At 33.0% G+C, this 23,358-nt stretch overlaps 1 protein-coding gene and 1 long non-coding RNA gene across 2 annotated transcripts; one reads left to right on the forward strand and one right to left on the reverse strand.

The window, feature by feature from the left end:
- Window positions 1-1,570: 1,570 nt before the first annotated feature.
- Window positions 1,571-16,900, forward strand: LOC132723620 (uncharacterized). Its single transcript, XM_060708379.1, has 3 exons — window positions 1,571-1,665; window positions 12,146-13,293; window positions 16,369-16,900. The coding sequence occupies exons 2-3, from the start codon at window positions 13,162-13,164 to the stop codon at window positions 16,846-16,848; spliced, it is 612 nt and encodes a 203-aa protein (XP_060564362.1). The 5' UTR covers window positions 1,571-1,665; window positions 12,146-13,161; the 3' UTR covers window positions 16,849-16,900.
- On the reverse strand, window positions 3,588-9,619 carry LOC132723616 (uncharacterized). The gene is made up of 2 exons (XR_009624773.1): window positions 9,429-9,619; window positions 3,588-4,048 (listed from the first exon to the last, which is right to left on the reverse strand). It is a non-coding gene; the product is annotated as an uncharacterized LOC132723616 (long non-coding RNA).
- Window positions 16,901-23,358: the final 6,458 nt, after the last annotated feature.

A 23,358-nucleotide genomic window follows, 5' to 3' on the forward strand; every position in this document is an offset into this window, starting at 1 on the left:
CTCAATAAAAAAATGACTCTCCCTGCAAAATCAAGGCGGACACCCTTTAGTTAGTAAATAGATTTCCCTTTAAAAAAGTCTCTGACGAACTGTTGTTACGGAGCTTACAAAAATACTAAAGTTTTTTTGATCAACTTAAAGGAACTCCACTGGGGTCCAAAAACCCAAAACCAAAAATAATTGATTCTTGCATAATTATATTAACTGAGGAACTTTAAACAGAAATAAGTAAAAAAAATAATTATAAAATATACTCAGAGATAAATTGAAAATCGTAATTGTGTGCTATTTTTAGTCTGATTTGAATGAAAAGCGTTGTAACACTTTTCAATTTTGACTCATTTTTTAAATATAAGATATATCGTCCTGAAGAAGGTCTATAGTGAGACCGAAACGGGTTGACCATCATTAAAAGCAGTTAAACCTACCCTGGTGTTGGTCGTTTTGCACCTCCTATATCCCGCTTTTTCTGTGTTTAAATATAAGATTTGTAAAGATCACCCGAAAACTTGATATTTCACCAGAACATTGCAATATAGTATATTTATAGTTCTTTAGAAAGAAATATTAACTGCATTATATTACATCCCCATCATATTTGAAAAAGGGGTAAAATATGACACCAAAAATTATCAAGTAAATGGCTGACAGAACAGGATTGTTTTTCAAGGCATATTCTATTTTTAGGAATACATTTGCAAATTATATACTATAGCACTTTGTTATATGGGCACAATTTTTGGATATTTCAAGTTATAAAATTAAAACAATTGTCACTTATGCATCAAATACTGCTACATCAGAATTTAAATGGCATTAAGTAGAATTGATGTATGTAAGTAGCGACCGTCATCTTGAACTCCACCTCAAATATTTTAATGTCGCAGACAGAAAATAAGTCAGTACTCAGTATTTAAGCAGAAACTTAGTAGACACCTGCAGAACTCTGGAACCCAGAGTGCGTTGATATGTAACATATTAACGCACTTTGGGGTCAATTTCTCCATTCTGATAAGCTTGAAAGTTGCCAAAAACGTTCTGCAAGATTATAGCTTTAAATTACCAGGATTGTTACCAAGTTTAATGACAAAAAAAACTAAGGATTTAAATAAACAACCTCAATGCGAACGCTGAAAATAAAATAGGCTAAAGCTAAACGTTCTATGCAAAGGGCTTAAGTCAAAAAGCAAATCTACGCATGGAACAATTATGTCGACTAAAATATGCACAGGAATCATTGCAACAGAATTCTAACAAGAACACACGCTATGAAATATAGTTTCATTTAGAACAGACTATATGGTTAAAATATAAATCAAACACCAGTGATCCAGTTTCTGCATTGATCACATACAACATGTAGTAAGGGGTGGCAAGAAATTTGAGAAAATAACCTATTGCAACCTGTCACAGGCGTGGTAAATAAATGTTAAAAAATGATTCACCGCAACTAATCAAGATCAAGATCGGTGAATGAGCAGATGTTACCGAATACATGGAAACCCAGCCAAATAAAGATAAATTACGAAAAATTGCGTTTTAACAAAAATAACATTATTTTTAGCAATGGAAAAACACAGACGTTGCTAAAATTAGCAAACACTTTTATATATTTAAGTGAGTTCGTACCCAAGTATTAGACGGAGGAGAGTGTTCACAGTACAGGTTAGTCTGTTTAAAATCTCTCAAAAATTATCATTTTGTTTTTTGTTTAGTATTTTATTTTACTTTACTAGAGGTAGAATATGTGAAAAAATATGTTAATATATTGAAACAAAGCATCTACCCAATGTCTCTAGTACAAAACCACGTCTCAGTGTGTTTCTTTATTTTGTAAAAATATTGTGTTAAAATTTAGATATTACTTCTTATTTCTATTCCCTCTCCCATTTGTTCCATTGTTAAGTTCAGTGTTTTATTCGGACAAAGTCCTTCTGAGATCGGTTTGACTTCCTGTAAAATATACAGGGAAGACCTGATTATTCAATTTTACAAACTGAAATCCGGAAATCTCATTAGACATTCTAAAATTGAAAAAGTAATTTAAAGGATCTTTCTAAAACGTACAAACGTCCAAATTATTGAATAATCTAATGGTTTATGGGAAACATACGGTGTCACAGTTTGTGCATTTTTTATTTATCTCGTGCGCACGAGATACTATTCCGTTGCCACGAGATACTTAAGAAGTGCGCACGTGATACTATGTCGTGGCTACGCGTGACTAAGTCTTGCGCATATGTAATTAAGTGGTACGCACGAGATACTAAGTCGTGGCCACGAGATAATTAAGTCGTGCGCAAGAGATAATTAACCAATCACATTAGATTGCCGTAGAACAATGATGCCTGTATTCACCTGCCTGTCAAAATGCTATATAATTATACAAGTCCTTGATTAGACAGTTATTTCACATTTAGCGTCATTGTGACCCTGTTTTTTTCACCCAATGACCTCAAAATTATATGATCAGTACATGTGCTGGGATTGACAAATATGCATTTTATTTGGTTTTTAAAAGCGTTTTGAGCTCCAAACCCCAAGTGTCTGTGTGATATCTATATAGGTAATATACTGGCCATGGACAATGTCACTACCAACTACAAATAAACCAGGGCTTATTGGCGACGCCGATGAGCGGCGTCGTCTCTTATGGAATGCTTTTTATTTTGGCCTATTGAAGGAGCGCTATTATTAGCAGTTAATGTCATGTTATGTTAATTAGTTTTATCACATAAACCGCGGCGCTGGAGTGTAATAAAGCCATTTAATAAAAACGTTATTACACTACAGTAGTGTTATAACACTTTGACGTGACGTCATTTGCGCTATATATAAACATAGCGTTAAAGCGCGCTAATGTTAGCGTTTCACTATAGGCGCATCATTGAAAAATTACTCAATTGAACAGTTTACTGTTCTTATTTTATATATGTGATAAATAGAATATCATATTCGTGTAGATTCAATGACTAAATTTATTAAACGAAGTGAATAAAATAATATTATGCTCGCCAGATAATAAATTTAGTCATTCGGAACTGCCTCGGCTATTATCTATAATAATCTTTCACATCGGCCCGGGAAATGAATCCCTTGCTCGCAGGCTCAAATCTGGAGTTTCCGGCCTTCTCTTAACTTATAGTATATTTTTAAAGGGGGTCATTATTTACATTTTTTGTTGTTGACACTTTTAAGATGAACACAGGTTTTTTTATCAATCTGGTCATATTTTTTTCTTCCCAGGTCCGATACTCGTGCCTGTGATTTTTGGTTATATAGCCAGTCATATTTTAGTGTGTGACATTAGTTGATCTCTAAACCGTTATTTTTTTTTCTTTTTTTTTTGTTCATTGGTTTGTTATAACCGTCTTACATGCTTTGGTTTATTAAAAACTGAAACTGAGTTTTAACAAACATATTTTTTCCTTATGAAACAATAAATCTTATTAGACGCATTCTATGACAAAGGGGATTTGAATACGACGGAAAAGCAGGACAAAGGTGTATTGTTATATAATGTATCAGGGTATAATGTATTTATTCAAACATTACAACTTGGGAATAAAAGAAAAGAGAAATCAGTCTAAAGAACGTACTGGTATTTATTAACAAAAACGTGTTGGCATGAAAATGGCCATGGCTGGATAAAAGCATTTTAATTATTTAACCTATTGAAATGTCTATGTGTTTCGATTTAAGACTACTAAATGTCTTTACTATAACTGTTTTTGCCCCGGCAACGGTTGCAAAAACGTGGTAGCACATGCTTCAACTCGAGGTACACAGGTACAGATGATGAAATCACTTTACATGTCTGTTTTACAAATTGATCAGCTCCGATAACGGTCGCTGAGAATTATAAGCATTCTCCTTTTTCTATCTTTCTGTTCCAGCCATGACGTGCTAATATAGTGTTATCTGAAAATATAAAGGGAAGAAAGCAAAAACAAAGAAAAACAATGAAATTGAATGGGTGGGTTTGTGGTGGGGTTCAAGATTTGAAATGTAAATTTTAGATTTTTTAAACGAAGATAAACTAGTCTACCTCTTCTATGGTGAGCACGATTGAAAGACCGTTCCCAGAATTTGCTCTGCCTTATATATGACATATTCAAGTGTAAGTTGTCTCCCCTGACAACTCTTTTTGAGGCCCTACTGGGGTGTTATAATAAAAAATGTTAAGTTGTAAGATTTGAATAAAAGATTTAATCCTCTAGCGGATAAAATCGAATATTATTCAAACATTACAACTTGGAATAAAAGAAAAGAGAAATCAGTCTAAAGAACGTACTGGTATTTATTAACAAAAACGTGTTGGCATGAAAATGGCATGGCTGGGATAAAAGCATTTTAATTATTTAACCTATTGAAATGTCTATGTGTTTCGATTTAAAGACTACTAAATGTCTTTACTATAACTGTTTTTGCCCCGGCAACGGTTGCAAAAAACGTGGTAGCACATGCCAAAAAGCCCACAGCAAAGTGAAACATTTGCCTGTGGCTTCCGCCAAAGCGGGCTACCACAGCTACAATTTTGCCCTACCAGCCATGGACGTGAATTGTTGAGAGCGCCCGATATTGTATTCAATAAAAACGTGGTTACCACAAAGTCCGACAGATGTGTGCCATCCGGCCTATACAACCTAGGGTTTTCCTTAATATAAGAATTCGAAAACCCAGCCAAACGCCGCCCCCGGCACTTCTCCGCACACAGCCCGGGGAATTCACCTAATGAAGTGTAATAGCGAACTCAATGTTTTCGGCCTTTGCAATAGATATTAAACGAAATATTGATAATTTTTAAAAACATTTCAATTTTTTTTTTCACCTTAAACGGTTTAAATAATGATAGAAAAATAAAATATCTCGTAACTGTGTTATGTACTTCATTTGGTGTAATTCCCCGAGAGCTAAAACGGCAACGTACGGAAAACGGCGCCCAGCTAGGTCCTCGAAAAGGTCAATCAGGGTAACGAATATAATAACCCCGAGTTTAATAACAAATGTACTGATACAACTATTTATACGCATGCGGGTTTTATTTGCAGTTTTGTTACATTGGACATATCTCCATGACCTTCTTGGTAATATCTATATAGTAACAGGCATTTTTTCCAGTAAAATCCTTGTTATAAAGTTTTTGATGTCCCATATGATTTCAACTGAAGGTCGATTTCCTAAATCGTTCCCGCCACAGTGTAATATCAAACATTTTGTGCATTTTTAAACTCAAGCAAGTATTCTATCGAAGGTTTTAAATCAGAAACTTCCATGTCCCCCTGATATTCCCATATAACATTATAACCTAGAAATTTAAGTCCTCACTTCTGCGGCATGCTGTTTGAAAGGCATCCCTAATAAATGAAGAGCCTATAATCCAAACATCCGACATTTTACAGGCTGAAATAAGTTTAAATATATATTACCTATCCATTTAATATTTATAATTATCAAGTAATGTTATCAAAAAACATGTCAGGCACATAATGCCAACTAGGTGTTATAAATTATTAAAGACACATAATATCAGGCACATAATGCCAACTGGGTGTTATAATTATAAAAGACACATAATGTCAGGCACATAATGCCAACTGGGTGTTATAAATTATAAAAGACACATGTCAGGCACATAATGCCAACTGCTTGTTATACATTAACACATTCAAAAAACAATATCAGGCACATAATGCCAGGCACATAATGCCAATATATATAACATCTTTTTTATTACAACAGCATAAATTGCTCTTCTTAATACATTAATGTGTGTATTAAGACCCGGTAACGGTTTCTTAATACAAGTACGTACTTTATTTTAAATAGCCAAATTTCGGATCGCCGGCATTCACATTACAGCCATTTTGGCAGATCCTAAAAAATTAAGTTTTTTCCACGAAATACTATAAAATTATCGGATGTAGGATTTATAAGCGTAAGATCGCCAACGGACTCTGTATTTTATATCATTGATAGCACAAACCTCACGGAACATATTAGAAGCCCCGCCGATTCGAAAAGAGTGTGCTTTTTATTATTTTTTTTTTTTTTTTTTTTTTTGACCTATCAAGTTCAAAGTTCTTTTTAATACTGAATTGAATTGAAAGGATGTTAAGGGACTTCCATCGAAATGGCAGAATAACGGCCCTTGCACGTTACTTCTAAAATGTAAGAACTCTTTCAGTTTTTCATAACAGAGTTTGGTCAGTTATCGGAATATCAATAGAACATCCGACATATCTCTGGTCGTTTTTGGACATCTAAAATACAGTCTAATGAGATTTTGATCGATCGTTACATCATCTACATTTAAAACTACCTTTTTTGATTTCTTTGAAGGCAATGCAAATTCGCTTATTCTTAACAGACCTATGTAGGCAAGACAGAAAGCATCAGAAAACATTAAACACTCATATTGTGATCTGCATGCGTTAGGTAGGGCTGATAAAAGCTGTATCAGTACACTGTGTTATCGGGTGTCTTGTGTCATGCCTTTTCGATAATCTAGGGAACCCTTCTAGCATACTATTGACTATGAATTGTTTTGTATTGTCAACCAAATTGTTTATTTTATTAAAATAACTTATTGTTGAAACGTGAACACCTACTGTTGAAAATGAGTATTGACGTAAAGACATGTATGCAATATATTCCGTTATATATAGTTCTAAATGGCAGTTATCTTACTTATCTACCCAATTTTTTCTGTAAACATAACATAACCATTGAATTTTTCAAAAAAATGTTAGCCAAATATGTGCATCTTCTTTCATGCATTGGTTGACTAATAAAATGGAACGGTTTCTTTACATACATGGCGCCATAAAAAACGTCTTTTAAAGGCACGGCCACTGGGAATAGCTTTCGATATAAAATTAAATAGACCAACGACTGATTACAAGTAAGTGTTTGAGTCTAATCTTATTAAGTTTTCTCACCCAAACGAGACTGTTTTCGCTTTCCTTATTTTTTCTAAAGGCACTTTAACCATTTGGTTGATTGAATCAATTTCAAGACCCAGGTATGTTATAGTTATAACAAGTCCCATCCATTTTTCGAAACTTAGGGGGACACCAAGTTCATTGTAAATTTTATCAAATGTTTGCATTAAATTCAAGCATTTATGATTTTTCAAAAGATTTTTCTGCCATAAAAATCATCTAGTACTGTAGGTGGTCAATGTAGTATGATTTTGATTCTTTAGACACAAGTCATTGTAAAAAACTTTGAAAAATTTTCAAAAATAAATCATGAACATGATGCACCTTGTGGCAGCATTTTTTGAATTCAATATCCCTCCTCGGTTTTTATACCTAATAAATCAAAATCACCTGGCCATATAGGGCATAAATTAAATGCAGAAGAAATGTCAGCTTTTGCCATAAAAGCAGAACCCCCTATTTCTTGAACTATTCTTACTGCATTTTCGCATTGTGAATATTGAACATGGCAAAATTCAGGATCGATAAATTCATTTATACTTTGCCTGGTGAGTATGAAAGCTGAAAGCACCGTTTTGTTTTGGTACGAGACCTACGGGATTTTATTCTCAGATTAGTAATTGGCCTTTTTTTTGAACGGTCCTAGGATTCACCCAAGTATAAATTCGTCGTGAAGCTTTTTACTTAATAAGCATTTTTGATCAATTGCCGATTTGAGATTTTTGGGGAAAAAAATAGGGATTCTTGGTCCCGTATATTCGAGTTTAAAACCAGTGCTGAATCCTTGTAAAATGTAATTGGCATCATCCTTATTTGGGCATTGAAAGAGTTTATCAGCGAGAAACTAGATATTAATTGGTGAAAACGCCAGGTCCCATAGGCACTCTTTGAGCTGGCAATATAAATACATAACGCGGTGTGAATTGCGCTGTTTGTTTATTTGCATAACAGTGTATTGAAGGGTGGTTAGTACTGGTTACCAAAGCATTTGATGCAAACGTGTTTGTAAGTACATGATCTATTTGTACAAAAGCCTTTGTAATTAAAGTCGTAACATTTTTTTGAATATTCAGAAGTGCCGGCTAGTTCAAGGACTGTATTAGTCTGCATATATCATCCACAATTCTGAGTCAATATTTTGCCACTTTATACCCAAATCGATTAATTTTTTAAGCCTAAATTACCTATCATACTCGAACCATCCGACATTTCTTGATCAAGTTGATGCCGCTAAACGAATGTTTGCAAAATATTGTAATAGGTTATTGACTTATTCTGGATGTTTCATAATGAAAATACGCATGTATACCACGAATGCATCTGACCAAATTTCTATATTTTTTTTTTTTTTTTTTTTATTTGTTTCGGAATTTGCTCTTGGGTACTCATTATAAGTTCCCCGTCAACAAGTTGAATCTTTTGTTTATTTTATATTTTCTAACATATTTTTCTTTGGCAACAAAGTGTGTAACTAAACTCTACAAATTGATTGCTCCATATTTTATCTCTAGTACTGACAAATACATGTGCGCCTAGCATTGTACCGGAACAAGTATTTATCATGATATTTTTTAACTTCACCTTTATTTGTCTCTTGGTGATGAAGATCAACATCTACCGGAGGTCCGGATTGGTCATCCATTTCGTTTTCTTCATAGGGCTCCCTTACAGGTCTGTCAGCTGGAGGCATGGCTGTAGAAACAGACGTCCGAATGTTCCTCCTCTTATTTGACTTGCTGTTGGAGCGAGTCTCGTGTATGGCCACGTTGTTGTCGATGTTTTAACATTGTCGAAAAATAAAATAATATACATAAATAAATAAAATAAAATTATTATTATTATTATCAAATTTTTTTTTTATTTCCTACTTTATATATTTAGATTCTAATTACTCTTATTTTATTTTTCTTAGCCTCGATGAAATGACGTCATAGGTATGAATGATGTCACATGCGTGGATTTCAATGAGACTGATCATTTTCCCGTTGGAAAAACATGACCTGTCATAATCGAGCCATATAATCAATATTGTATTTTTAACCGTTTTATATCTATGCTCATTTATTCATTCATAAGATAATGCTCTAGATTTTAAGTATAGACCACGTGCTGAAACATCATATAAATATAGAATCTATAGGTTTTAAACTCAAGATCTAGATTTAAATCCAATTTTTTATTTATTTACTAATTATTTCAAAGAAACCGATAGACTTTGACATATATTTAGTGTAATCAAGGCATCCAAAATTGATTTTTTTTTAGACAACTGTCCTTGAAGAGAACAACAGCTGGTCATCACCACGTGGTTATTAGATCTGGTCAAAGTTCTTATCTAATAAACCCCAAATATTAAAACAAATAATAATGAGCAGAAATATAAAATGTATTATAATCTCCTGTGCGATTCTAAATAATATTCGTTGATATTCAAGATTTGAAATGTAAATTTTAGATTTTTTAAACGAAGATAAACTAGTCTACCTCTTCTATGGTGAGCCACGATTGAAAGACCGTTCCCAGAATTTGCTCTGCCTTATATATGACATATTCAAGTGTAAGTTGTCTCCCCTGACAACTCTTTTTGAGGCCCTACTGGGGTGTTATAATAAAAAATGTTAAGTTGTAAGATTTGAATAAAAGATTTAATCCTCTAGCGGATAAATCGAATATTATATTAACAATGACAAAGGGAAGATATTATTTACAATGATTTAAGAAAGTTGCATTGTTGATTCGTGATGATTCAAATTATAGATAATGATTGCGTTTGGAGAGAAAAATAGAATTTTAGTACAAAAGTAGTTATTATGTCGAATTTGAATAAAATATAAGCGTTATAATGAGGTGTAATTTGAAGAATCAATATAGATGAAAATGTGATTTTGGACAAATTTGAATATATAATAAATGTTGTTTGTTATACAGAATAAAGATATCCATTTTGAACAGATTCTAATTGTTTAAGATGATAAAACTGAACTATACTTATGGTTTATAACATTTTAATCAACCAATATCATGAAAATATTGAACAATAAACCGAATAATATACCTTAACACGTTTGCCATTTCTTACAACCACATCGTGGAAGCTAAATACCAGTTATTAAAATGCCAGGTATATTTATTAAGTTTTTGTTATACAAGCAACTTTAATTGAATATAAGCTATCAATACTAAAAAAAAACATGTAACGGTAAATATCAAGTGTAAAAGCCTTAATGTACCAAGTATATCTAAAAACTGCTAGATAGCCTCATGTTTGTTCAGCCTTAAAAAATCATTTACATATTCATTACATAATCTGCTGCAAAAGTGTTGTTTGAATGTTAAAAATATGGTAATAAATTGCATTAAAAGTGAATGGTGCATGCTCAAAATCATCCTAAACGGGTTAAAACCTGCTTTAAATATCAGAATAACATTTTGTTTCGGTGTACCAATTTTGCCCCCGTTGAAAAATAACCCCGAGTGCCATTGTTCAACATTGAGAATTGACATTGCCAACATTTCATTTTAATCAAATAGTCGTTGACGTCTGTTAAGTCGTTAAGTCTTTATCAAAATTGTGTCATTTTTAACGGTTGAATAAATTATAGTTAAACGTTGAAAATCGTTAATAGCGAACACTTAGACTTGCCTAAAACTGAAGCCTATTAGAAATATTATGTATACATGATGAGTCCATCTTAAGCTGATGCAATTGGACATGAATGGTAATTTACACTGTTTAGTACCGTCCATGAATAGGCAGAATCAAACCAATCCAGCAATTTTTTATTTTTTTTACATTTTTTTTTAATTTTCTCCCAACATATGACGAGTCGTTTTGACAAGATTGAAAGATGCGCGATTCCATTTAAGACAGTTGGCATGGAGAGGGGTAGTAAAAATTATCACAAATCATTGAATCACAATTATAAACATTCTTCTCCTGTAGCTACTAGGCTTGTTGATACATTCAAATTATCACACGGTTATTACAAACTCATTTCTTTTAACTAAGATATAAATAATTTAATATTGATAATTGTACTTTTTAGCTTACCTTGTAGAGCTTTTGTGATCGCTTTTCGTCCGACATCCGTCCACCCGTCTGACCGTAAACTTTTACTTTAAACGATATCTCCTCATTAACCGCTGAACAAATCCAGGAATGGTCACCATTAACAATTGCTCAAAGAATTTGATTTCATGTAGAACTCTGGTTGCCATGGTAACCAAAAGAAAATATCTTCTTCTAAAAAACCGAAAAAAGCTAGAGCTTATTATTATATGTATATAGTAAAAACTAAAAATATTCTTAAAAGAAACAAACAAAGACCTAGAACTAAGATATTAAGCATGAAACATCTTCTACTGGGTGTCTACCAAAATTGTTCAAGTAAAAGCCCTGGGGTCAAAAGTGGCTCCGCCCCAGGGGTTCATTGATTTTCCTTATATCTATATAGTAAAATTTAAGAAATCTTAAAAAAATCACAAGAGCTAGAGCTTAGATATTTAGCATAAAACATCTTCTGGTGATCAAGTTTGATCAAATAAAAGCCTTGTGGTTAAAATTAGCCCCTCCCTAGGGGATCATTGATTTTCCTTATATGTATAGAGTGAAAGCGTAAAAACGCTTCTTTAGAAAAAAGTTAAACCTAAATAGCTAGATGTTAGATATTTAGCTTGAAACATATTCAGAAGGTTCTGCCAAAATAGAAGCCAAAATTGGTCAAAATTAGCTCCGCCACTGGTAGTCATCGGCTTTCGTTATATGTATAAAGAAAAAACATTCTTTTGAAAAACCAAAAGATTTAAAGGATAGATATTAAGCATGAAAAATCTTCTTATCTGTGCCTAGCAAGTTTGTTTAAATAAAACACCTGGGGTCAAACTTAGCCCCGCCCAAAAGCCTTTGGGTCAAAATTGTTCAGGCCCCAGAATGTCATTGATTTTCCCTATATGCACACATCTTTTGGAACTGTTGTTTTCACTTAGTAATTGCAAAAAAAATGTTTTTACACATGCACTATTTCAGACAAAATATGAACTTTGTGATATCAGTTTTGGATTTAGATTTTCTATCTACCTTTTTTATAGTTTACAATATTACTTCTTCCTTGTCATGGAGAGTTTTTATATTCAGGTGAGCGATTTAAGGGCCATCGTGGCCGTGTTGTTTCATTATATTACTACTATATATTTTGTCTTAGTGTAGAAGAAATCAAGTTGACAACCATGCAATCTGTTATGTCAAGAGAAAACTGGCTCAAAGGTGTAAGAGGTTTAACAACAGTTAAGGACGCAGCCATTCCTTCACTCAAAAGAGATTTTTCACAAAGGGCTAGAGACTGGAATACTGCTAACGATGACCTCAAAACTTTGCTTGATCTAGGAGCGAACAAAGAAGTTAAGGCAGTAAAGAATGGGGAATGTAAGTGGTTTGTAAATGTCTCCGGATGTCAACCCATCTTGAAAAAGATTGAGATGTCACATCTCCGACCAGCACGTTTGGAGTGGAAAAATAATAAAAAGGATGACTCTTGTCCAATTGAGTACAGATTGGCAAAGATCTTTATGCCTGGCGGGAATGAAAACACCGATATTACAGCGATCTCGACGCGTTGGCAGTTTTAGAGATTCTTAAGAACGACAAACGTTTAAAAGACAGATTGGATAAAATTATATTTGTAAATATCTCTGTTACAAACTATCTATTTACAAATTATGTTTCATTTAACACACTGACATTAAAAAATTACATACGTGTTACCTTTTTATCGATAAACATTCCACATGCCAAAATGTATTTAAACATATAGAACAGATTATTTTAATGTTATCTTTAAAGTGGCATTATGACCGTCCAAGGGTATAATTTACAATGAGCGAGCAGATGAAAGTCAAAATTAGTTTGCATTTTTTTTTCAATTTTATAGTTTACGTCGCATAAATGTTAAATCAATCACGTAGCCCAATGAATTTTCTATATCAATCATTTGAAAAAACTTTACAATGAAAATATTGCCATAATGTCAATGTAATATATTTTCATTTTGACTTAATAAAATGTTTCAGATATATGTTAATATATATATAAATATATACTATACACAGCAATATCGCCTGAAATTACTTATCTTTTATAATCCTGTTATAAAGATATTCGAGAATGTTACATTTTATTTAAATCTATTTTTTTGGGCTTATCGTGTTCAGAAACAGACTGATGCATTCAAACAATAATAGTATAAGCGAAGATGAATTGGAAGATGCTTTTTTAATAATGAAGGAGCTTCTACAAGACGCCATGTTCAAAAACTTGCAGGAATGTAAAGATGCAGTTGAGGAACTTGATAAGGTATAATCAATTACTTTATGCTAAAATAAAGCAATAGCCGATAATTACATTGAAATTATCCAATTTTAAGTTCACACGTTCCTCTGAAGTATTTTTTTTTACATTATCCTTAAGTGGTGCCGTAAGTTTAACAAGAGCCACCGCCGGGCAGGGACAGCACTTGACCTTTTTTACTTTTTAACAAATCTTAAAAAAAAAAGTACAGACAGATAGGTTTTCCTTTCTTAATTTTGATAGGTCTGTATAGTCAAACTTGTTGTTTTGTCCAAGTATGAAACCTTTCCATATATAATGACAAAATTAGAAAATATAATCAAACTTTGATCATTTGACAGTCAATGTCATTTAAAGGTCAAGGTGATATGTAAATTATTTCTCATGTTTGTTTGGTCACCAGTGCTGTATTGCTTACATATGAATCACATCCTTTCATTACAACTTAACCACAATTCAATATTAATGTCATGTCAAACAGTTTGTTTTGAAAATAATTCATTGATTTATTACAAAGTTACGGCAAATTTGAGCAATGATCAGTGATAATAAAATAATTTGATTTTCAAGGTTAAGGTCAAACATGAGTCAAGATTTATTTGAGTTTGATATACATAAATATCCTGGCTTAAAATATGTTGTATGTTAATATGAATTTAATTCATTTATAAATAACAAAGTTAAAATCATTTCCAAAAAAAACAACAACAGGAGAGTTTCATTAATTTGACATTGTCAAAGTCAACATATCTATTTTTGATTTGTAGTATGTATTATTATATCCAAGTTTAAATCAAATCCCTACAAAAATAACAAAGTTATGACAATTTAACCAAAATTCAATAATTTGGCCTTGACGGTAAATGTCATTTGAAGCTCAAGGTCAAGATCAATTCAACATTTTTAATAATTAAAATCAAGTTTATAAGAGAGCCAAGGTCGATTTAACATTAATGTACATGAAGGCTTTACCCTTAAGAATATTCTGTTATAAAATGAAGTCAATAGATTCAATGATATCAGTTACAGCAAAAGAATCAATAACTTTAAGGTCCGCACACGAGGTCATAAGTTTTACTAGCATATATATATTTAAAACCTCTGAATCAACAAAGTTTAATAAATGTCTACCAAACTTGTTCAGGTTATAGACATGGGGATAAGTGACCAAGCCCATGGGTTCATGTTTTCACGTATATATATCTGTTAAAACTCAAAAACTTAAAATGGCATTTCCCCTGAACAGTCAAATTTTAGCACAAAACAGCATTAGCTAGAAAACCTGTAGAAACGTTTGTTCCAATTATAGCCCGGAAATCAAAGTTGAACCTGCCCCGAGGGATAAAAGGTCTCTTTATTCCTTATATGTATATAGTTAACACAATGAATTTAATTATTTTAACCTCTGACCCAAAACGCAAAATTTAAAATCATTTTGCACAAAACGATAGCTATTGATATCATCCCTGCAAACTTTGTTGATTCTAACTCAAGGACCTTTAGAGGTACACATAACACAATAATTTGAAGTTTTTTGAACGGTTTTAAGTCAATGGCAGTTCCCTCTACAAATTTTCAGAGCAGATATACAAGTAAACACACAAGTGTACAACTACATATGCTGAAAAACATTTCTGTAAAGTTTCATGAATCTAACACAAATGTTTTTGGTATCATTATGCGCAACCCAATTTGAAAATTGCAAATTTTTATAAAGTCAAGAGCAATAAATATACAATAACTGAATAAAACCACAAGTTAACCCCAAGGTGCAAATTCTTTTTAAGCTACATGCTACACAAGTTGGAAATTGCAAATTTTTACATTGTGCAGGGAAATAACTCTAAAAATACTAAGTAAATTAATAAGCGAACGACCAAGTGCACAACATCACATGCTAATCAACATTTTCAAGTTTCATGACTCCAGGTCAAATACGTTTTGATCCACATGCTACACAAGTTAAAAACTGCACATTTTACTAAGTCAAGGGCAATAACTCTACAAATACAGAAACAGTTTACAAGCAAAACCGCAGATGCACAACAACGCATGCAGAAGTATTATTATTGAACCTAAAACACAATACGTGTCATTGTGAAAAACAAAATAAAGTAAAATAGCAAACTAAAGCAAACGTGATTAAATAAGTCATTTTGGAATGAAGTGATACGGTGCCTTTGCAATCCACTTCAAATCGATAAACTTTTAATCTAAAACAGTTTAAGGTTAATAGATATTATGCCGCGTTTTTAAAATCGCAGAAATTTTCCTGCTTCCGTAATTCAAAAAAAATAAAAAACGATGATAAACACAAAAATTGAAAAACAAATTCTTTTTATCCCCTGAGCTAGCTCAGATCGCTTTTGGGTCTTTTGAAGCGTCTGCCACTTTTTGTTTTTTAACCTTAATTTTCATTTTTGCTTTATCATCTCCAATTTTGTCAGGATGCTTTTTTAGGAAATTTGCTAAATAAGATTAACGGGGTTTTTTCCCCGTGAAAAACTAGGTACGGGAACTAAAAATAGAAAAAAGGGGGTTTTTGGGCAAGTTCAAATATGGTCATTTGGGGTCAAAACTGGGCCAAACAACCCCAAAAATGGAAAACCCCTTTTAGACATTCTAAGGCCCACTTTTGATCAAAATTCCGAAAATTGGCAAAAAGGGTTTTTTTGAATTTTTTAGGGCAATTTTAAATATGAGTCACCACATGGGGTCAAAAACTAGTTCACACAGCCCACTAGGGGGAAAATTTTGATAAAATCTGGAGGCTATGTTTTGTTTCAAAATCCCGAAATTGGGTTGAAAACTTTTTAATATTTGTAGGTCAATTTGAATTGATCTGGAGTAAAAAAATATCACACAGGGAAGTACGGAAAAAAACCCAACACACTAAGCCTAAGTTTTGACCAAATTTCCAGAAATGGGGGGAAAAAATTGTTTTGGTTATTTTTTTGGTCAATTTTTAAAATAGGGCATCTTTTGGATAAAATTAAACTCGCACCCAAATAAAATTTAAATTTAAACAGTCAACAGGTAGAGATATAAGGCCCAATCATTCCATCTTGTTTTAACTTCTAGCTGAAAAAGAAAAATATAATCTGTGACATTGATGAATCAAGCGAAATTTGGAAACTCGCCAAAGATATGAAAGAAGCAGTTGAGGAAGCAGATGACATAGAAGAACCAGAACCGAGTTCTGAAGCCATAACAATATTGCTGAGAGAAACTCTACATGAAGTAGAAAGCGAATTGAAGAAAACTAAAAATGATTTGGAGGATACTAAAACTGAATTGAAGGCTACTCAAACTGAATTGAAGGATACTAAAAACAAATATGAAACTGTTGTGAAAGATTTAAAGGTAGAAAATGAAAAACTACAAAAAGAGATAAACGCAGTGGCAGAATATACTCCATCATTTGCTGGAAGAGTCGCAAAAGGAACAGCAGCTGGAACAGGTGTCGGTATTTTTGGTGGACCAGTCGGAGCTCTTGTAGGGGCCACTGCCGGAGGTGCGGTGGGAGGTATTTCATACTACTGGGACAAAATCACTAAATAGTAACTTTGTGAAATTAATACGGCATAGTTTTTATTTTGGTATATGTTATGCCTTTGTATTTTTTTTTTTTTTTTTTTTTTTTCTAATAAATCAATTTTGCTTCACGCCTACACAATCTTTTTTGATATGAATACCCATAACAGTTTTAATGGGGGGGGGGTTTTTTGAATGATCTTCATTTTTCATCCCCGGGAATAACATGGCTGCCGAAAAACAAACAAATCATTTTTCAGTAATAATGATAAAACATGTGATTATTGTATTTGTTATGTAAATTTCAATATTTCGAAAATTTTGCGTTATTTTAATTTTTATAAATATATATTTGTATGAAAAAAAGTGAGTTAGATAACTTTTGGGGAACACACATTCCATTTAGAAACACATCTTGCAGTATCTTCGAGATCTAAAAAGTAAATGCTATTTCAAAACTCCGAAATAATCTTTGCAAGAAAAAAGCAGTTTTACCTCTTAAAAATACTTCTTGTTAAGACTGACAAGTTTCCGAATCATAATGCGAGGATGAATTGTTAATGTTTTGCAAGAATGAAACTGCATTCGTTGTCTTAATATGCTTTATCGTAGGTTGTGCAAGCTTCTTTAAACATCAGTGTCTTTCAATCTCTCACAGTCTGTGTGTGTGTGTGTGTGTGTGTGCGTGCGTGCGTGCGTGCGTGCGTGTGTGTGTGTGTGTGTGTGTGTGTGTGTGCGTTTGTTGTGCTTTTTGCTTTTTTTACATACTTTAATAAGACTTGAGTATTGTCTAATACTTATTTTTTATAACATCTTTGTGTATGTATCTTAGTTATTAAACCTGTATCGTAATGAATAAAAACGTATAAGCAATGTTGTGTAGGCTTTGACTTGTGTTCAAGAAAATGCATAAATACCTAGCATGTTACTATACATTATGTATAGTAACAAAATTATATATAGGGTAGTTCTATGGAGGCGTTCATTATCAAATTACAGGTGTGTAAAGAGTTAGTTTTGAAAATGCGAACGTGTATGCCTATTTTTTGACAATATCCGTTTGGTTTAGATCTATATGTAAACTTGTTATTTAAAAGAGGGGATCTTCATTTAAGAGATAGGGGTAAGAGGCATATTATTTGAAGTACACAAATACAGTCAAAATTGCTTGACATAAATGTTCGCATATTCAAAGGTAGTTTTCAAAAGGAGGTTGGCAAAAAACGCCCTCCATATATTTCAATGGCCTTGTTGTAGGTCATTTGATGTACGCTAATTAAGTAGCTTATTGAATACACTATTATTACTTCAACGGTTGTGGAACATTCGACGTTGCACAGGAGAGTAATCATGACTGGTTAAGTCAACACATTTATTCATAGTACGAGTAATTTTTAAATCCATCCAGGAATGACAGAATTGTTGACATGAAGATCAGTGTATTTTTATGATCAAGACAAAGCGTTACCTTGACCGTTGAACTACAGTCGTAAATCTCTTAAATCGGAAAAAGAACAGGTTCATTAATTAACATAAATTATGCACATGTTGAGATTTTGTTTTTTGTTTTATTATCTTGTTTCTTTTTATTGGGTTTTACGTCATACCAGCACAGTTTAGGTAATATGGCGACTTTCCAACTTTACTGGTAGAGGAAGACCTCCATTCGGAACTGCCCCGGCTATTATCTATAATAACCTCGGAAACAATACGGATTGAAAGTAGTTCTACCACGTGGTTTACAGACGTAAACAGAAACAGAGATAATGTAAAACAAATGTATATATTTGACATCTTATGTCTGTTCCGGTACTCTTATGCTTGAAAATATGTCTGACAACCATTTGTAATTTAAATATGCCCACTGATGTTCAATTTTAAACAAATCCGACCAAATGTCAACAGGTTGGTTTCTTGTACTTTCGGTTTCTACAGCCATATTAGTAAATATATAAATAATGTATTGTTTGCTTTTGTACCTATGAATTCACTTATTTAAGGTGGACTTTTACTACATATATTGGAAATAAACGTGTCAACAACTCCCAGCATTAAATTACTATTTGTTTCCATGTTTAGTTTCTTAGCGTAGGTTAGACCGGAATACCGCATCCGTTCTGTGTATTCATACCATTGTGTTAGAGGTCCTTATCCGAAGACTGACGGAAAGGGCCGAGTAGTTGCGATTGGAAGACCTAGTATCCTTCCGTACATTCAAGGCACCAGAGTAGAACTACATAACCATTCAGCCACTGTCGTCCCGCAAATGTCGAGTTCTATTATGAAGGGTGAGTTCTATTACGATGGGCGGGTCAACTTTATTTCTAGAAAAGGAATTTTTTTTTTTTGGTGGGGGGGGGGTTACATCACATCGAAACAGTATCGGTCATATCGCGACGTTCCAGCTTTACTGGTGGAGGAAGACCTCAGGTGCCCTTCCGTGCATTATTTCAGGCACGAACGGGCACCTGAGTAGAACCACCGACGTTCCGTAAGCTAGCTGGATAGCTTCCTCACATGAAAGAATCCAAAGTCCCTGTCGGGATTCGAACCCACAGCGGTGAGGGGCAAGTGGTTTGAAGTCAACGACCTTAAGGCTTAACTAACAATTAAGGTGTTATACAATTATACAATTCTTCAATATGCAATAAAATGCAAAGGTGTAATAACTGAATAACTTGCACAACCAATTATATCATAATGGTCTGACCGAATAATGGCTACATTATCGTGTTCGTCCTAGTCAATCCAAGTCTGCAATAAAAAACTTCATGTAATTTTGTTGAGATTAATGCTTCAGACCTTTAAGCGTTTATATTTTGAGGGGTTTCCGGTATTTTCCGGTGTTTCCTGTAGTTTCCGGTATTTTCGGTGGTTTCCGGTATTTCGTGTAACCGTAGCATATTCCATAACATCAGTTTCTAGATGTATAGCCTTTTTTTGGGTCTCATTTAGAAATTTCATCAATTGTTACTTAACTGTTCACTTATCTTCAGTTAAGTCAGGAAGTTCTGACAGCTTGTTTGTGGACAGAAAGAAAAACAGCAATTACTGATAAATGAAACTTTTTTGGTCAGGATCAAAGAATACTAGTAACTTTTAAGAATTTATAATAAGTTTCCAAGAACAACAATCGTAATTTGATTTTGAAACTACTTTGAAGACAAGTTAACAGGTACTGTATTTAATGTTGTATATGCTAGACTTAAGTCTGTAGATTCAACATCAGAGGTGAAAGGTCACAAAAGGAATTTGCCTGTTCAGTGTGTCATTCCTTTAACCCCAAAAGAATGTTTGATATCCGGAAGACTGAAGTCATACACAAGACCCGAGTAAGTAGCATCAATAGCAAGGGCACACTTAAAAGTCTAAAGGCAAAATGTGGTGTTTGTCAACATGCACATTGCATGTTGTTTTCACTTTAAATGTCCCTGAAGTTTCAATTTTGAAACAACTGTGACAAAACTGGACACTCATGTCATGCGGACGAGTAGCTCCTATGGAAAAATACACAAGAAAACCCATGTCCAGTTGAAAAACAATTGGGAATCCACGTCCAGTTGAAAAACAATTGGGAACCCATGTCCAGTTGAAAAACAATTTGGAACCCGTGTCAAGTTAAAAAACAATTGGGAACTCATGTCCAGTTGAAAAACAATTGGGAACCCATGTCCAGTTGAAAAACAATTGGGAACCCATGCCAAGTTGAAAAACAATTTGGAACCCGTGTCCAGTTGAAAAATAATTGGGAACCCATGTCAAGTTGAAAAACCATTGGGAACCCATGTCAAGTTGAAAAATAACTGAGAGCCCATGTACAGTGGTAAAAATTAGCTGAGCATTCATGCCATGTGGACAAATAGCTATCTATGTCTTATCAACAAATGGCTAAGCATCCATGTTCAATTGACGAATAGCTGAACAATCATGACCTATGACCTAAGCTTAGTAACCACCAGTGGACAAATAACCGAGAACAGTTATGCTATGTGGACAAAACTATATACAGTCTCCAGCTCTTTATCATGAAGTACAACAAATCGTTTATTTATATTAGAAGAACAAAGATAGTAATAAGTACTTAATATACATTATTTTATTGAATGCTTTCATAAACTGCATGTTTCAATCACATCTATTCTGAATTATTAAGCTGTACAATAAGTCTTTTAGCTGTTGTTTTCTTCTGTTGCATTTAAGCTATTCTATTTGCCTCCCTGATCACTTTTTAGCTTTCGCTGCTTCTTGGGCTGCTTTCTTTGCTCGTATTAGTTCCACCAGTTCCTGAATATAAAAACAAATATATTACAGTATTTTCTTCACTATACATTCATCCATTTTATTGGGAACCACCGTTGTCTTGTTTATAAAATACATAATATTCAATAGAGCAATACTTGGTCAATTTTCTCCTCATTTGGACTTAAGATATACTAGGCTCAATAGTACCAACTTTACTTGATCTGTAATAGGGAACACATATACATACTGGTTCATAGGATATAGTTTATAAATTCACTCTTATTCATATTAGACGTATTCAGTTAGAATTTCGTAGATTTCAATAAATTTCTGATATCAAAAATATTTTACTCATGGATAAACATAGTAAACCCTTGTTATAATCAAGGTCATATGGATCTCTGACACTCGTTAGCAGAGGAATACCTTGCATGCTAGACAATGCAAGTCATTAAAACATTTTTTTCCATGATGCATATAATATTTCATTAGATTTCTGTGTCAAAATAGTGAATATCATAAAATCAACTTAAGAACATATAAAATATCATTCAGTGAACTACTGAATTCAAAACTTATAGGTCACCATTTGGCAAAATTTAACCTTTAAGGACATAAATGATGACATGTCCCAGAGTTCGCTGTCTCAGTGTTTAAAAGGACAAATGGAGTCTCAAAAACAAGTAAGGGACTAAAAAAACACCGGCCATACCTTATATCTCTTCATGCAATCCTTTTTACTCCTTGTTGGAACAGCCTCAGCTATTCTCTCCCATCGGGGTTACTGGCAGGGTAAGTTTTCAGCGCTTGTTCTAACAATTTCTGCTCATCTGTAGTGCAGTGGGCCAGGTTGGTACCCATTTCTCTTATCTGTTGCTCAGCCACAGCTTAACATTTATATACATAACAAATTACTAGGAGTATCTTTTTTTATTCGAGTAAATGAATATCAGACATGTTCAATTCTTTCAGAAAATTTGTGTATTTATTTACCTATTTATCTATTCCTCCGTTCCTTTGTTCATTGTATCATTTATTTATTTATCTACCTTATCATTTATTTACCTATCTATTGATTTTTTCTTAATATTTTGATATTGTTTTGATCAAGTTTAACGTCACACCAGCACAGTATAGGTCACATGGGAACATCCCAGCTTTAATGGTTGAGGAAGACCTCAGTTGCCCTTCCATGCAATATTTCAGGCACGAACAGGCACCTGAGTAGAACCATTGTTGTTCTGTAACCTCTATTTATTTATTTCTCTATCCATTTTTTAACATGTATTCCTATATTTCTTTATTGGATAATTTTTCAGTTATTCAGACATTGCTCAAGTTATAGAACATATTTCCTGCTTAAGGTAACTTTTGTGGAGGAAGACCTCAGATTCCTCTATGTGTATGATTTAAGACAAAACTGGGAAGCTGAACATATCCACCTACCTTCTGTAAGTTAGATATGTTAAGCTTTCTCAAATAAATGAATGTTAAGTCAGTGGGGGAATTCCGAAAAGAGAAGTCATCAACTTTATATGCCCCCCACCAACACACACAAAAAGGGGGGGGAAGAGAAAATCCTTAAAGATCTTTAAACTCAAATATTTTCATGATTTTTTCTATAAATCTGGTGCTCAAATGAAGATTAATCAATATTGTAAGTTCAAAAAAAGATTATTTGTAAATATATAACTGAATTTACATTTCATGTAAATAAAGGGAGGTAATTAGAAATCTATTTTCTATAAAGTCTAAGCCAAATTTTTCAATAAGAAATGAATGCATAGATTTTAATGATTACTGATAATGCCACATATTTAGCATGTTCTTTGATGTTAGAAGAATAATTATATACATATATTAAATTTCACTTTAGTGTTGTTACATCCTTAATTACAAACATACAGGATATTTAACATTGTATAAGTCGTTAACTTTGTGACTTGAAAAGATTTGCGATTTTTGCGAATTTAAAATTATTCGCAAAATATTTTCAGTGCGCAAAAATTATTTCCTATCATCTTGAAAACACGTTTTCATACAGCATCTTACATAACGTTTGACTGTTCAGGTACTGAGATTAATTTTTTCTCATTGCTTGTTTGGGCCTCAAACAAATTACAAATGTTTTAATGAAACAATTGTAATTATGCGTTATAACAAAATAGGTTATTCATTATAACAAAGAATGTTGCAAAATATGACGAAGAAATAAGATCAGTTCATAATAAAAAACTAAACAATGTATATTTTTTAACAATTACATAAATGATAAAGGTATAAAAACAACTGAAA

The sequence above is a fragment of the Ruditapes philippinarum genome, unplaced genomic scaffold (genome assembly GCF_026571515.1).
Source record: "Ruditapes philippinarum isolate M1 unplaced genomic scaffold, ASM2657151v2 ctg2728_1_1_1_1, whole genome shotgun sequence".
NCBI lineage: Eukaryota > Metazoa > Mollusca > Bivalvia > Venerida > Veneridae > Ruditapes > Ruditapes philippinarum.